The sequence below is a fragment of the Anas platyrhynchos genome, chromosome 23 (assembly GCF_047663525.1).
Source record: "Anas platyrhynchos isolate ZD024472 breed Pekin duck chromosome 23, IASCAAS_PekinDuck_T2T, whole genome shotgun sequence".
Classification (NCBI taxonomy): Eukaryota; Metazoa; Chordata; class Aves; order Anseriformes; family Anatidae; genus Anas; species Anas platyrhynchos.
In genome coordinates, this window is record NC_092609.1 from 5,129,627 (window position 1) to 5,145,427 (window position 15,801).

The 15,801-nt window shown below is 46.9% G+C and overlaps 1 protein-coding gene across 5 annotated transcripts in view; it reads right to left on the minus strand.

Annotated features, from left to right (window-relative positions):
- Positions 1–4,514: 4,514 nt before the first annotated feature.
- The window catches only part of GFPT1 (glutamine--fructose-6-phosphate transaminase 1), a 43,446-nt gene continuing 32,159 nt past the window's right edge, over positions 4,515–15,801 (minus strand). For 3 of the 5 annotated variants that reach the window (XM_072027177.1, XM_038166873.2, XM_038166874.2), the window contains one exon: positions 11,375–15,716. In XM_072027177.1, coding sequence (XP_071883278.1) covers positions 15,672–15,716 — 45 coding nt within the window. In that variant the 3' untranslated portion in view covers positions 11,375–15,671. Of the gene's footprint in view, positions 4,878–11,374; positions 15,717–15,801 lie in introns of those variants that run through there. The other 2 variants (XM_072027178.1, XM_072027176.1) reach the window with 1 other exon arrangement.

A 15,801-nucleotide genomic window follows, 5' to 3' on the forward strand; every position in this document is an offset into this window, starting at 1 on the left:
GTTCCAGCTGTGACTCCATAGCCATGCTTCAAGCCTTCCAAGTCTGGCCTTCTGTTAACAAACTTCCTAAAAAAACAGAAGGGAATCATGTGTCATCTGCACCAGACAGCTGAAAGAATCATGTGCATGAACGCCAAAGAAATGCCATGTTCACTTTTTGCCATCCATCTTTTACAAAGAAGCTGCTTCATGCAGGTTGTAAGCAGCAACAGAGTAGTTTTGTTCCTAGTGTTTCTCTCCTCTTCTTGCAACAACTGATGACCATACACTTCTGGAGGCAGATGGCCTGCTGCATGCAAACTGGAAAGCACACAGGAGCACAATGGAGCTACACCCAGCCTGTGCTGTGCCCTGTCCTTGTGTCCTTCTCTGCTGTAGGATCACAGAATGATTTCAGTTGGAAGCGACCTTAAAGCACCTCCCTCCCCCTGCTATGTGCAGGGATACCTCCCACTAGATCAGGTTGCCCAAAGCCCCATCCAACATGGCCTAGAGCACTTCCAGAGATGGGGCACCTTGCCAGCTCATTTTAAGTTTTTCATCCACTGCTACCCCCAAGTCCTCCTCTGTGCAGGGCTGCTCTCAGCTCACTCATCTCTGAGCTTTGAAAGACATCAAGGCCCTGGAACATGTTCAGAGAAGGGCTACGAAGCTGGTGAAGGGCCTGGAACACAACTCCTGTGAGGAGCAGCTGAGGGCACTGGGGATGTTTGGTCTGGAGAAGAGGGGGCTCAGGGGAGACCTTATTGCTCTCTAACAACTACTTGAAAGGAAGCTGTGGGGAGCTCAGGGTTGGCCTCTTCTTGCAGATTAGTGATAGGACCAGAGGGAACAGCCTCAAGTTGCACCAGGGGAGGTTCAGGTTGGAAATGAGGAGACATTTCTTCCCAGAAAGAGCAGTCAGGCATTGGGACGGGTTGCCCAGGGAGGTGGTGGAGTCACCATCCCTGGGGGTGTTCAAGGAATGGTTGGACATGGTGCTTAGGGACATGGTTTAGTGGATGACAGTGGTGGTAGAGGGATGGTTAGACCAGACGATCTTGGAGGGCTTTTTCTACCTTAATGATTCTATGATTCTGATGCTTGGGATTGCACCAGCCCAGACACAGGACCTTGTACCTGGCCATGTTGACCTTCATTTGTTCTGGGAGCAGTATTTGCAGATCCCTCCTTCCTGACATGGTGCAGCAGAACAAAGTCCAATTGCACAAAGTCTCCCTTTGTGGTCACCTTTCAGTGCCCCTCAGTACGTCAGTGGCCTAAACCAGGCAGGTTCTTTGTCATTCTCTGCCATTTCCTAGAACAAATTTTCCTGTTTGTTTTCCTGTGTGCACCCCCACTGTGGAGATGCATGGGCAGCGTCACACAGCTCCTGCCTGTGACAGTGACCTGCCCATGCTGGCACAGGTGTCCCCATTGCAGCAAACTAAGGAAGAGAAGTGGAAACTTCCTGCCCCTCGCTGGTGTGCAGGGGCTTTTGCCCGAATACAGACTGGAGGAGACTTGGCCTTCGCTTTACACCTCTTCAAAATGATTTCTTGCTGAAACAATTTGGCTGAAACAGCCACCATCTGAAGCCAAGTGCTGGACCACCCAGGCCTCCGGCCTAATCCACTGTGGCACATTCTTACATTCCCACAACATAAAATTAAATAAATAAGAAGCAGACCAGAATGTGAGAACAAAAAAAAAAAAAAAAAAAAAAAAAAGCAGGATGTAAACCAGCCAGAGAAGTAGCTGGTTCTTCAGGTTAAAAACAGATCCTGATTATAGATGTAGGTAGGGATTGCATTAGCTCATGGGATCTTTTAATACTTGCCATGCAGGCAAAGTGCACAAGAATGTAATAATCCTGATTTAGATGACAAACTGTAGCATTGCAAAAGCCAACTTCTCTGTGCAGCAGCATCATAACAGCTCTGGAAGCTGGGCTAAACCAATTTAAACAAATCACCATGGGGGATCACCGAGGTGGACGCAAAAACTCTCTGTGGCTTCAGGGGTCAGGGATAAGTGGCACTGTTGGGGCAGAGCCTGTGTGGGAGAAGGGCAGGGGAAGGCCTTGGCACAGAGCTGCAAAACCCTGCAGCAATGAGGAAGGCCAGTACAACTCCATTGCAAATGATCCTGAGCTAAAATAAGCACAGGGTTGCTTGTGAGTTCATCTGGATAATTTCAGTCAAAAGCAGATTGTGTTGGGGGTAAGGATGCTCCTTTTCCCTGCACTATGCGCCCTGTGCATGTTCCTGGGGTATGGGAGGGCACTGAAGTGATGCCAGCTCTCTCTGAGTGTGCAGCTCCACTGAGCTCACACAAACCTTGGAGAGAGCGAGAGAGCCCCAGCAGGGGAGTCCTGGCAGAAGGGAGATGGAGAAAACAAATTCCTACCTGGGCTACTGCAGGACAAAAACCCTGCACCAGAAGGCAATAAACAGAATGCATCTTTCATACAATAGGCTAAATTAGCCTAGTAAAGCAAAGCTGGAAAACACTGACACTTTCCCACAAGCTGTGGCACCAGAAGTGCAGAAGTGTGCTCGAGGGCTGCTCGTGTCCCCTGCTCTGCAACAGTTTACCTGCAGCTGGCCTAAATTTAGCCAACAATAGGCTAAAGGAGCTTCTGCTAAAAAAGTGAGCTTTGTCTGCACTTCATTTATTTTCATTGTGTGCCCTTGATCTGGAGGCACAACTGTCAGTCAAGATGGTCTGGGTCAGTTCAAACATTACAGATTTTTGGGGTGCTTGCTTTATTTTTTTGTTGTTGTCCTTTTTTAATTATTATTTTGTTTTGTTTATTTTTTGGAATTATTTTTCACCACAGGCTGCATCATGCTGATTGAATTGAGATAAGGAATGATTAGGCAGCAATGGCTGAAATCCCAAGAACAGGACCTGAAATAAAGCCCAAGCTCTGTGCTCAGTCCTTGTGGAGCAGCTGCTTCTACTGCTCTGGCCTGGGATAAGGATTTGCCAGCAGGACCCCTCAAATTACAATTTTTCCTACTTGATCCTTCAGCTGCTGCCTGAATGGTGAGAAAAGTTTCCTAGCATGCAGGCAAGCACAACCCATGTTCCAAGGGTTTTCCATGCTCTCTGCTGTGTAGCTGGACATTGCACAGATGTGCGTGCTGGGGAGGTCGCACACAGGCTGGGTATGTCCCCGTCCATCCCCCCATCGTGCAGTACCAGTGTGAAGGACACTGCCCTGCCCCAGCAGGACAGCTTGACTTAAGCATAATCCCCATCCCTCCTTTTCACCTGGCATAACTGGAAACAGCTGTTTTTTTTCTTTTCAAGTCTCAGCATGAGACTGCCCAGGAAGTGCTGCTTCTCAGTCTGCTGCTGAGTCCTTTTCCCAGCCCATACCAATCTGCAAAGTCTGGTTTCCTACCTTCCCCTTGTGGCATTACTGCAGGTCTATTTGGTGCTTAGAGGGGTGTGACTGAGCAACCTGGGTTTTGTTTAAAAACAGAAAAGCTTTACTCTTTCACTCCCTCTTCATTTGGAGGTGAATGAAAGCTCACCAATACAGCCCCTTCAAAATCTGGTAGTTGCATAAGCCAGCCTTAACTATTGCTTTCTGCAACACCAGTGAGAATTTCTCCCTTCCTTGCTGAGATCTGCCTTAGCAAAGCTTAAAGCACTTTTGCAAAAGGTTATCAGTCCTGAAGGGAATCTGTGTGAGCACTGTGTGTGCAAAAGGCTGGTGATTGTCACAGCTAAACAGTCTGGGTGAATCCCAGTGGGTTTTGCGGTAGTAGCTGCCACGTAGTGCTGATCCCTGATGCCACCTCTAACCTGTGACAAGGGACCACGTGGGGCTGGCTGGCCTGGTCCTTATTAGTGTCAGGAATACACAACCCATGAGTTACACAGTGGTGCAAGCTTTATGCCTCTGCAGTTCAGACCCTGCTCCTGCTAGCAGGGTCCCCTGCGCAATCCAGGCAGCCTGTCTCCGAGGGCCACCACAAGCCATAGTCCCCACTGGACTGAAGGTGTTTCATGACATCCCAGCCCCATAATTTTAACCCCCAGCCACCCCTCCTCTGCCTCTCATACTGCTTTTGTAGCTTCTTAATCTGACATATGGTAGGCAATGTTTTTTCCCCACTACCAGGAGCTTGCCATTGATATTTCAGCAGGTTTTTCTTGTCTGCATGGACTGGTGTGTTAAAGAAATGGAGAGAGATGCAGGGCTGTCTCGCCAGGCTCTCGTGACCTGCAAAACCATCACAAGGACTAAACGTCCAAGCTTTACATGTCATGCATTGGCTAGCATTGTCCTCACAATGCTAGCCAGGAGTTCATGTCAAAGAAAATTTGACTTTAGCTGTTAAAGCTGTAATTGGGCAGGGACAGAAAGGAGGCTGGGGAAGTCCTGAACTTTGCTTTGTTTCTTTGGCTGCAGAAGCCAAGATGGGAAGGACCTCTCCAAAAAAGACGAACACCAGCACCGCCAAAGTAGAATGCTTCACTTCTGACATTTGCTTAAAAAAAAAAAAGAGAGAGAGAGAGATGCGTGTAATCCTTTATTGTTTGAAACCTAAAAACGGCAAGAACTGCAGTGCAAAATGCAACCATCAAACAGAATAACCCATGACTGTTTGTCACATATTGAGTGGGTTTTCTACGCCTTGCTCAGTGCAAAACACTCCAATCTGGGGCTGCCAGCCTGGGTTGTGCAGAGCAGACAGGACCTGACTGATGCTCGTCACTTCCAACTGATGCCCCGGGGTGTGGGCAGAACAGGTAGCCCAGGGATGTGGTTTTGGCTGCCCGCAGCTCACCCATTGCTCCTTTTCCTCAGGCAGCTGTGTGCAAAGCGAGCGGTGAAGCAGCGTCGGCACTCAGTCTCTGGTGGCAGTGATGCGGTCCACCTGCAAAAAGGAGAGCAGCCGTGAAAAGCAGAGCCCTGGCAGCAGGGAGGTGCAGCCGTGCTGCTGCTGCTGCTCAGATGGAGCATGCGGTCATGCTCCATCCTGTCAGCCCTGGGATTTGCAGCGTGGGGTTTGGAAAGCCCCGGAAATGAGGCTTTTCTGCTCTCTGCAGTGTCAATCCTGCACTTAGACAAAGCAGGGCTTTGTGTGCGAGGGCGAACAATCCCTGCTCAATGGGATTAGTCACTGTAACTGTGATACTAAAGGAAAAAGCATGATGAGAGGGTTAATCCTGGCTCTGGAGGGACACACGATGCTGTGTAGCTCAGCTCTTTCTTGCCTCTCTATCAGTGTCCCCAGAGGCTGATGCAGCCTCCTCAGTGCCTCTGGGACTGTGCTGGGAGCTCGTGAGTAGCTGCGCAGTGCTCTGGGGGAGTTCTGTGTTGGGGAAGTGGGGTTTGTCTTTTGGGGATATGAAGGATCCTCTTGCAACATGCTGGGCAGGCTTCAAATGGAGCTGCAAATGCAGCACTGAAATTCTCCATCTTTGCCACACTGCACCAGCACTCTGGCAAAGCTCTGACTCTGGAGGCACGAACCAGAGCCCCCCAGCTCATCTGGGGCAAGGCAGACACCGCAATTAGCAGCGTCTGCAGCAGGCTCTGTGCCAGGATGGGCATGGCTTTGAAACAGCCTGTGGGTCACTCAGCACCATTCGCTTTGGGGTTTTTCTACCTGTTTGCATTCTGGGAAGCAGCATTCACCCAGGTTGGGTGGCCTTAGGAGCCCCTATGGTTCTTCCACCATGCCCTGCTGTGGGGATGTCACAGAAACCTGGCAAGATGAGGGTTACAGTGCTGCTTACAGCATCTTATTTAACTGGGGGGGGGGCGAGGGGGGGGGGAGGGCGGGGTGCAAGTGAGAGACTCCAAGCACAACTCAGCCTCTGCATCTGGCATTTTAGAGCTGCTCAAATGCTGAATAAACACATTAATGTTCAGAGCAACTGCTTTTTTTTTTTCAAGGGAGGTGGGAAAGGAGACTGGGGTTGCTAACAGAAGAGTTTCTGGACCTGATGGCATGTGAGGAAGGGACACAGTGTCAGTATCTTTTGGCTCTGCGTGGAGGAAGTACGTTTTGCAGGGCAATGTGAGGTTCAGCTGAGGTCTCTGAGTGCAGCCGCTCACTCTGCCATGGCCTCTCCCTGGCTAGAAGGGAAACCTGAACCTGGCCTTTGCTCTACCCTGACCTGTGGCAGGCATTTAATGACAAGTCATTTTGCATTCTTCTTCCTCTGCTTTTCCAGTCGTAGGGTAATGGCAGGTATTTCCCTTTGGAACAGGACTTTATATAGGGCTTCCCACTGTGGCTGAAACAAGCAGAAAACGTCAAAGATCACGGCATTCCCAGCCTGGTGAGCCCTTCTCCCAACCTAACATTTCCCTGCTTGCTTCTACCAATGAGAAAAGTGTTTCTTAGCTGATGTTTCTGCAGTATTAAAGCACAGTTCTCTCTCTCTCTCTTTTTTTTTTTTCCTGTGCTTATAGCAACTACCCACATCTACTGAAGAGAAGTTTGTCTGGAGCTGTGATCAGCATACCCCAATTATCCACAACCCTCTGGCTGCTGGCCTGCCACAAGCCAGCTGGTTGCATTAAATTGAAGACAGATACAATTAAATTACTTGCATTATTGCTTTTCCATGTAGTGTATGCCCTGATACCACTTGGACATGCGGTAACCTGGAGAAATGTGACAGTGACTGCTGCCTCAGGAGCAGCATTCAACTCTTGCTTTGTCACACGGCTCATCCCTCCTGAGGGCAGGACTGTGACAAGCCCTTGTTCCTGGCTGGCAGCACCTGGAGGGCTGAGGGCAGATGGCTTTGGTCCACACTGATCCCTACATGGACCCAGTGACCTACAGACCTGCAGCCAAAATTCCTTCCAAACCTGGCTGTTCTGCTCAGAAGCAGTTGGCTCATGCCTGCCTCAAGCCCCTCCTGCCCCCTGCCTTACTTGGATGTGGTCTGGCAGGGACAGTCCTGGATGCAATTCCTGTAGCCTACATGTTAAGCTCTTTCGTGAGCCCTTCCCCAAGGCCGTCTGCCAGTTATGCTAAGGGAGATGATGTGGCTGTTCCGTAGGCTCAGAATCCCCCATGGAGGGGAGTGGGTGAGGACCACTGCTCTCCTTGAGCTGAGGACTCCATGAGCAATGCAATGCACATTCACTGGGTCATCCTGGTGTGGTTCAGCAGAATTTTTTCCTGTGTGCATTTCCAGCCTTGTGCAACTCTGAAATTCTCATCCCCCACACCGCTACATGCCACCTGGCAGTGGCTGGCTGCACAGGCTGGCTGCTACACTTCTGGGTAGGTCACTGCCTGAACATGAGGATCCTGTCTTGGCTTGGGGAGTATGTGTCTTCAGTTTTCCCATGGTAGACCAGTTGGGGCTGCTTGGATTGATGATAACTTTGATTTTCAGCGGTATTTCTAGCTGGGCTTGGAAAAGCTCATCTTCTTGATGATGGGAAACGCTGGGGAAAAAAAATACAAGAGGGAATGCGAGTCCCTGCCACAGCTTAGAGCAGAACTGTTCAGCCAAAGACCACAGGGGCCGTTCTGTCTGTTCACCCGGTGCCCTTGTGCTGGTCTTGTGGTGGGACTGCAAGTGCCAGAGAGGGGAGGTTTTGTGGCTGAAGCTGGGATTTCCCAGCACAACTGTGCCAGGAGCCAGGGCTGACAGCCCTGAAGGATGGCTTTGGCTACAGAATCAACTTCCAGGCACATCCTCAGGGTGCCAACATGATAAGAGTCATCCTGTGAGGGCACAATGTCTTGCCCAGTATTGGGTGCTAGAAAGCACCCACCTGTGAGCTTCAGGAAGGCTTTTTCCAGCAGCAACTGGCATCAGCAGGGAGGACCGGCAGCATCTCCACCCTAGCATTGACTCCGTGGTGCACATGGTGACATAGTTTTGTGCACAGACAGAAATGAGAGGAGCAGGGAGGTGCTGGTCCTGTCCCTTGCAGGTTTGCAGACTGCTCCCCTTTGGTGGTGTCCCTTTGGTGCTGGCCAGGTGTGAGGTTTGCTTGTGCAGGATTGTCTCCTGCTTAAGGGCTTTGGGTGCCCCCACTCCCTGGCTCCCCACGCACGAGCTCCTGGACCCTGTTGGTGCCTGGCTGTGAGCTGCGTGGTGCCGCCAGTGTCTCCAGCGCATCCGGGCTCCCCATGGCTTTCGGGATCTTGTGTTACAGTAATCTCGCTGCTTGCTGTCCAGACGCAGGCGAGCAGCTTGTTTGTTTAAAGTTGTTTCCATAGGAATGCGTAAGGATCATGGGAACATATTTTATTTGACCTTAACAATAAAGAATGAGACTGAGGAGGGGGGAGGAGTCCTGTCAGGTCTGGTTTGTGGGTCTCTGAGGCTGGGTAACCACTTTAGCACTGTACGGCCCATCTTAGCAGGCCAGCTTGTTTTTTTTTTTCTTCTTCTCTTTTCCCTTTTCAAATGCTCACAATGTATTCCAACCAGCTGATAAAAGCAAGGAAATAGGACAGAAATAGCCTCTTCAAGGCACACAAGGCAGCTTCTGGGTCAGGCCTGCCATAGTCCTGAAACTCTGAGCAGGAGGTGAAAAAAAATAATCAAAAAAGCCAGATTGTCCAAATGCAGGCACGGGCTGCGCCACCAATGTGCGCGACTGGTTACAGCTGCCCCCACAATCTGTCTCTGCCCGTGTTTGTCGCACTGAAGCAGTCGGTACCTGAGGGTTTGTGTTCTCATTGCTGTGGGCAATGCCAGAGCTGCTCCTGTCTGCCACCTGCAGCGCGGGGCTCTTGCTCCTTGGACCTTCCAAGCCGCAGGAGCCGGAAACATGGCAAGCCAGAAGGAGACGTAACGGCAGCAGTGAGATGCTGGAAGAGCTGCCCAGCACTGAGCGGTGTGGGCAGGGAGGAAGGCAGCTACTGAGCTGTGGGCCTGGCCAGGAGGCTGCACTGAGATAACTTCCCTGTCCCCGTTTAAATGTTTGCCAGGAAGACCCATCAGCTCTCTAAAGCTAAGGCGCTGAACTGCTCCTCTTAGCACTCCGAGTACCATGGGGCCGCTGTGATGCTGCAGGGTGATGCTGTGGGGCTGGTGAAAGCACCAGGAGCTCAGATCCCACCAGCCCGTTAGGCTGTATGGTGCCTGGTGTACAACCAGGGGTCGCTCACCCACATTGCGAGGCAAGGAGCATGGATGGCTGCTTTTTAGGGGAAAGAATACAAAACTAACTTGTTTCTAAAGGGGCGTAAGGATTGCTTGCTTTTCTCAAATCAAAAAGGAAATGCAGTGTAGGAACACCAGGCTGTCCTGCACAGCAAATCTTGTTGACATGTAAGAAAAGCTCCACAGATAGTTAAGTGTCTTTGTGACACACCAGCCTGGTAACTGGGAGCTTGTTTTACACCATCACCTTTTTGTTCCACCTATGTAGAGCAAAAATGCTGCAGTGTGCTGGTCTCCTTTCTACGCCTGTTCCTGGGGTAAGAATTCCCCGTAGGCTGGCTGCTAGCTTCCCACTCAACATCTCACAGTCAGACCTGAGAGGTGGCTTGTTTTGGGGGGTGGAGGGAGGGAAGTGGCATTTCTCTGATTCCAGCCACAACACAGATGCCTTCTGTGTGAGCAGTCATTGTACGGGGCTCCTGGTACGCTCCAAGGGGGGGGATGAAGAGCCATTGCCACACAGCAAGGGAAGGTGTTGAAGGAACACCATGCCCCTGGGCTTGGCATGCATTTGGCACAGCGCTCCTCCTAGCAAGACCCCCATGCAAGGGCCAGCACCACTTCACAACAAGAGTCCTTTAGGTAAATTAATTCAAGAAGCTTGCATGGATATGCAGTCAGCAGTTCGAGGCTCAGAAAAGAAACTTCAGAAGGCCCATGCACAGCTCGTTTGAAGGGTAGCCATCAAAGCAGGTTGCTCGAGAAGGGCCAAGGCACACTTTGCAGCAGGCAAGCTAGTGTAATATTTTCAAACCAAGTGCTTATACCTGTCTGTAAACCTCAGTGCCTGAGGCCCTGGCTACATCCCTTTCCTTTTGTCTTCTTACTGTCATTTCTATTGGCCTAAACTAAATGCAGTGTACAGTGTGTGTGCTTAGTCGCCACACATGAGGTAATGAGCAATAGAGAACCCGAGCAGCACCCTATGTTTACCCATTCCCTTGTTCTTCAAACTGGGCAGTTCCTGGGCTGCACTGAAGGAACAGGGTCCCCTGTCTGGAAATGCAGCCGGGGCTGTGGAGCAGCTGGTGAGGATCTCAGGTCTGGGAGCCAGAGTGGACAGCCCAGAGAGGAGGGAGCCTGAGCACAGCGCAGCCCTGGAGGCCCCTGAGGATGATGCTGCACGCAGCCACCTTGTCTTGCTGGCTCCTTGCACTGTTCCCTCTCCTTTTAGCATCCAGAGCAGATGGGTCCTACAGCTGCACCAAAATGAAATCTTTTGAAAGCCCGAAGCTTTGATCTGTTTTACTTGTTTTTGTTTGTGACATTAACACAGGCCTGTGCTGCTGTTTCCTCCTGCAGTGCTGAGCAAGCAGAAGTGGACACTCTTGCTCCCAACATCTGGCTATGGTTTTGTGTGTGGGCACTGACTTTAATTGTGATACTAAGAACGTGTGTGCATAGCTCCAAGGCACTAGCCTTCAAAAGCAGTCTTGTGACTTTACTATTACTTGTACAGGAAAGGTATTGTAAAAAGAGCAAGTCCAGGCTGCTCACTTTATTTGGGGAAATAAATGTCCATGTTTGATATTCTTCCCCTGCAGAGGTGAATGTCCCTAAGGAAATTAACTCCTGAATGGCTCGAAGTGGAGGAGGGTTGGAATTCCAGATAGACTTTTGTCATTGTGGGATTTGCTTAAAGTTGTCCACGCATTTTTAAGATATGAAAATTCTCTAAGTTGCCAGCTGTTGACTTACAAGAACTTAACTGTGCCACCTCAGCACACAAGTCACCCTGCACTGCTGGGGCAGCAAAGCAGTGCTGTGGTGCTCCCAGCCTGCCTGACATTTACCCAAACTGGGGGCAGTTACAAAAAAGCTGAAAAAAAGGACCGTGAGTTTCAAAATTGCATGGGGAACGTGTGAAGATCACTGAGCACAGGTCATGCCTGGGCTGTACTAACTGCTCTTTTATCTAGTGATAGAAACATGGTTGTTAAATGAGAATGAATGTACAGAAGGTAATACCACCTGTTCTGTCTTAGGGATGTTTCATGGGTTTTCCTCTTCACCGTTTTTGGTTAGTAGCAAAATCAAGGATAAAAAAAGTGAGTTGAAATATATCTCAGACATGTTATTAAAAAAAAAAAAAAAGGAAAAAGAAAAAGCTTGGCCACTTAGAAGAGAGCTAAGCTTTGGGTCTTTTTCTGCTTTTTATATATATCCCTTAACTTTCACAGGGGTTACCTATTCTTTAAGAGATATAACTAAAGACCAGTAATTCAGTTTGTTTAATGTAGGGCACTTGATTTTATTCAAAGGGTGAGATACAAAAAAAGTAAGCAAAAAGACAGAACCCAAATTATAAAACACTACAGACAAAAGTAAGACATCTTCTGCATACAGCACACAACAGGAAACAAGATACAGACTGGTCCCCACAAACCAAGCCAGCTGGATATGTACAAGCACGGTACATATAGACCTAGAAGGGAAGAAATGGTAGTATTTGCCATTTCAAACGTCTATTTACATAAACTGAATTGAAGGCAAATAGTCTTTCCTTTTATTCAAGCCAAATACTTCTTTGCTGTTTCTTCTTCCTGTGTCTGATGTGGAAGAGGGACTCCAGGCTTTGAGGCAAGTTTGGTACATTCAGGTAGCATCTAAAATTAGCCACAGCTAAACACTGATGTGCTGCTGCATGGGCCCAATTTCAATTTCCCTCTCCATCATATATGCTGCTGTCAGCCACCTACTTGTGGTGTCATGGACTGCTAGTAACTACTAGAGAGGAAAAGAAAAACAACAATTTTGCACTAATATTTTGGTCTTCCTTGTGCCTTTAGACATCTCAATCTGCAGCTTAACCAAACCTAGTCTGTCTGTGCTAGTGTTAAGGTTCCAAATGGAGCAGTATTACATGTTGTCATATCCATGAGATTCCTCCCACTTATCTCCAAAATGGTCTATGTGAAGCTTTCACTAATGCAGCTTTTGAATACGAAGAGGTCGAGACGTTCTGAACAAGGAGGTTAAGGCAGCTCTCTGGCTGGAAGAGCATCCCCATATCAGTGGTACGCAATTACCTTCCAGTCAGTAAGAGCATGCTAAAAAGGAGACAGCACTTCCCCGGTCAGCGCTGTACCTTACAAAGGCATGGCTACCCGAATACTGGTTTGGGCTCTTTAATAAGCATGTGTGCAGATGGTACTTATTCATCTCTCACGTTCAGGAAAGAACTGTCTCTAGACTTTCTTCAGTACAGCTAGGAGGAAGAAACCTTTCTGGCAGAAGCATACTCCACAAACAACTTTCCCATTGTTTGTGGAATAACCTTACTAACAGTGTGGAATTTGGCTGAGATCTGCTACGCAGAAACAGCGTGCCGAGCCTCAAGTTCTCTGGTCTTTGGTAATTAGAAAAAACCCTAAGACTTAGGCTTGTACTTCCCTTTAAGCCTCTGCAGACATAGATGAGGAAAACAGTTACTTCAGTCAAAATAAACTACGACAAACGTATGCAGTAATAGGCAGCTGCTATTTCAAATGACAAAGGCCTTTATCTGTATTTACCTGTGGCTCAATTTTAGTGACAGGGTTACTGAATTTTTGAACACCTTAGTTAGGAAAGAGGGAGTTTTACTGGCTCAGTAAGCAAAACATTCATTCTGGAGAGCAGAAGACTGACTGGCTGTTAATAAATATCACAAGACATTCTGAAAGTTTTCTAGGGAAAAGAGAAACATCATCTCTTCATCAAAATGCAACACATCTACACAAAATGAGGTAAGGAAAGCTAAGAAGAGTCCTTTATACATTCTCACTTCACACAGGCATAGCAATTAACAACAATGAGATGCTTTACAGATTCCCTACCATGCTCATCAGAGAAATTCTTCATAGCAAGTATGCTCTACAGCATTCTTTGATATTAAGCGTTACAACATCCAACAGCCTAGTTGCAATTAGCGACTAAACCTCTGTTTTGGCAGGCGGAGTTTTGTACACTTCAGGCAGTTTACTGGCAACTTGCAGAATATAGGGGGTGAACACTACCTTTACTTCTGACAAATGAAGTATTCATCGTGAGTTTTAATGCCTTAAATTACTAATAAGGATTTTTCTATCACAGCATTAAAACCAAGTAACTCAGCAATATCTGTACAGTTACACCCAACTGGAGAGTGTCAGACTTAAATTTCTAACTTAGAATCCTGTTCTTTGGTCCTCTTTGTACACAAGCTACTTTCATAAATATTTAACAGCCTGAATGATCAAACTTTTACTGAACAGCAATCTGTATTTTAACATGATGTCTACCATCCTGTTTGCTAGGAGACTTGGTAAGCTAGCAGACAATTATTTGTACAAGGCTAGACAAAAGCAATGCTTGTTGCTTTTCTTCTGAATGGAATAGGAGAAACGGATCTTAATTCTCTTGCAGGTTCTTTCCCATTAGACCCCATGCTAACAAGAACATAGGATGTGGTACTGCAAATCCTTATACTGGGGAGTAGGGGGAAGCTGTTCCTTGCCTCCTACCCTCCATGTTAAAGGTTCACGGTCTCTCTTCTCTTAAGAGCTGAGTGGGAGATGGATGGAAATGAATTGTCTCCAAACTGTTAGTATTAAACATACGTTGTTTGTTCCTTAAGGAGAAGTATCCTCTCAAATGAAGCAGGCAAGAAGTCTACAAGTCATGTTTAGGCAGAGGCACATAAACTGCTACAAGTCAGCGCCTCACAGGCAAATATTGTACAAATAAAATTATGTATTTACTTCTTTGCTCTTAAACAGACACTGGCAGCACAATGCATTCATAAATTAATAGTCTGAATACCATGTGTTAATAAACATATTGGCTTTAAGAAACTGTTTCCAGGCACGCAGCATTTTAATCTAATTAACATAATAAAACAGCCTTGAGCTGATACTGAATTGAAGTTAAATAGGCTACTGCAGTTCTATATAAAGTAGAATTGCTACACAGTCTTTGGAAACACCTCAGTCTGAGCAGTTGTCTTCTACTGTACAGGTCAGGCTGGATTACTACTGCTTGGCAGTCATCTTGCAACCTGCACGAGGAGAGCTACGTTTACATTTGTTAAAGCAGTCTGGGGGCAGCAAGCGATCTGGAATATTCACCACGACTTGTCAAGCATTGCTTTATGCCTTGTAGTTTGCTTTTAGTTTTTTTCTTTTTATTCTGTGTGTATAAAGCTAATTCAAAGCCTACCACACAGGCAGGAAATTCACCTTTTGCATTAGGAAACACCTAGCTAACTGCCATTTAATGACTTTTTCAAAGCTGGTATTAAATCTTCAAGGCATATTTTCAGTGTAATTTCTGATTCTCTGCAAACTTGTTATACAATTATCAATGTATTTTTTTCACATGTATCAAGCCTTTATCCCCTCCAGTTTTTAATCAGCTGAATTTGACATAATCACATATGCCACTACAATTGTGTGAACTACACATAAATAAACCAGAACCTATGTATTTATCAAGGGACTTTGTCTACTGTAGTAAGCCTCAGAAAGGGATATTCATTGTTTTCTCTGTCTGAGAGACACAAGACAAAAACTTTCTTCTACACGTTCAGACTAGTAAGTGACCTGCAGCAACATAAAGCCCATTCCCTACAATCTGTTTGTAGTGCCACAGTGCTCAGTTCAAGGGGAAAAGTCTTTATCCCTCAATGCAGGAAGAGTGCTATTCGTTTAAAAAACAAACTCACAAAGAATATCACCAAAAACCAACATCAACAAAGCATCACCACAAACTGAGCACTGTTATATTCCTCAGTTTTTCCTCACTTTGGTATGCATCCCTTCTGAGTCAGACACTGCACACTGCTTCCACTTACACTTAAAGGCGCGAGTTCCACTGTCTTCATGGGCACAACTACAGATACCTGCTGGTGTTACACGATGTGTTATGGCCCACCGAGTCTACGAGATTGTCAGTTGCTAGGTATTTGGCATAGATAAAATCTTTCTGAAACAGCATTACTTTCTTAGCACGTTTACCCCATGCCTAAAATTTCAGAGGCTGTGACAGGTCAGTTGAATTCCCTTTTACAAATGAGGCAGAAATTGACCCAAATGCTTGTTTAGAGTTTCTTGCTGTTAAAATATGTGCACAAGCATGACCAGTAACAGCTCTTGTTCCAGTTGCATAATCTGGTATCCTGCTTCACTGCCTGAGAGCATGACAGGTAATTCACTAAATGGTTTCTCATCAATGACTGGAATGAGTCACACTGGATAAGAAACAATGACAGTATTTGAAAGTAAAGTGAAGGGCCCCTTACCTAGAAGACTCAGTAATCTTTAAAGAAAACCATTTAATATCTTGCATGGAAATCTATTGTTCAAAAAACCCAAAGCTACTGACATAGCATGTGGAATCAATTTGACAATCACTAATGTAATGGAAGTACGGTGATCGTGTACACAAACAATGATTTACCAAAATAAGATTTACCTAGGGGACTTTAAAATCAAGTTATTTTGGTACCAAAAAAAGTCTTTCATTTAATTCCCCTTTGCCCCTATGATTCAGATGATCTTTCACTCTACAGTTACGGACTTGGCCAGATTTCTTGGAAAATCAACCTGCAGAGAGGGAGGAGAAAGAAGATGCTTGTGAGTATTTAGACACTTTCTTTGTGTATAACTTCGTAGTTTGTGGAATGTTTGC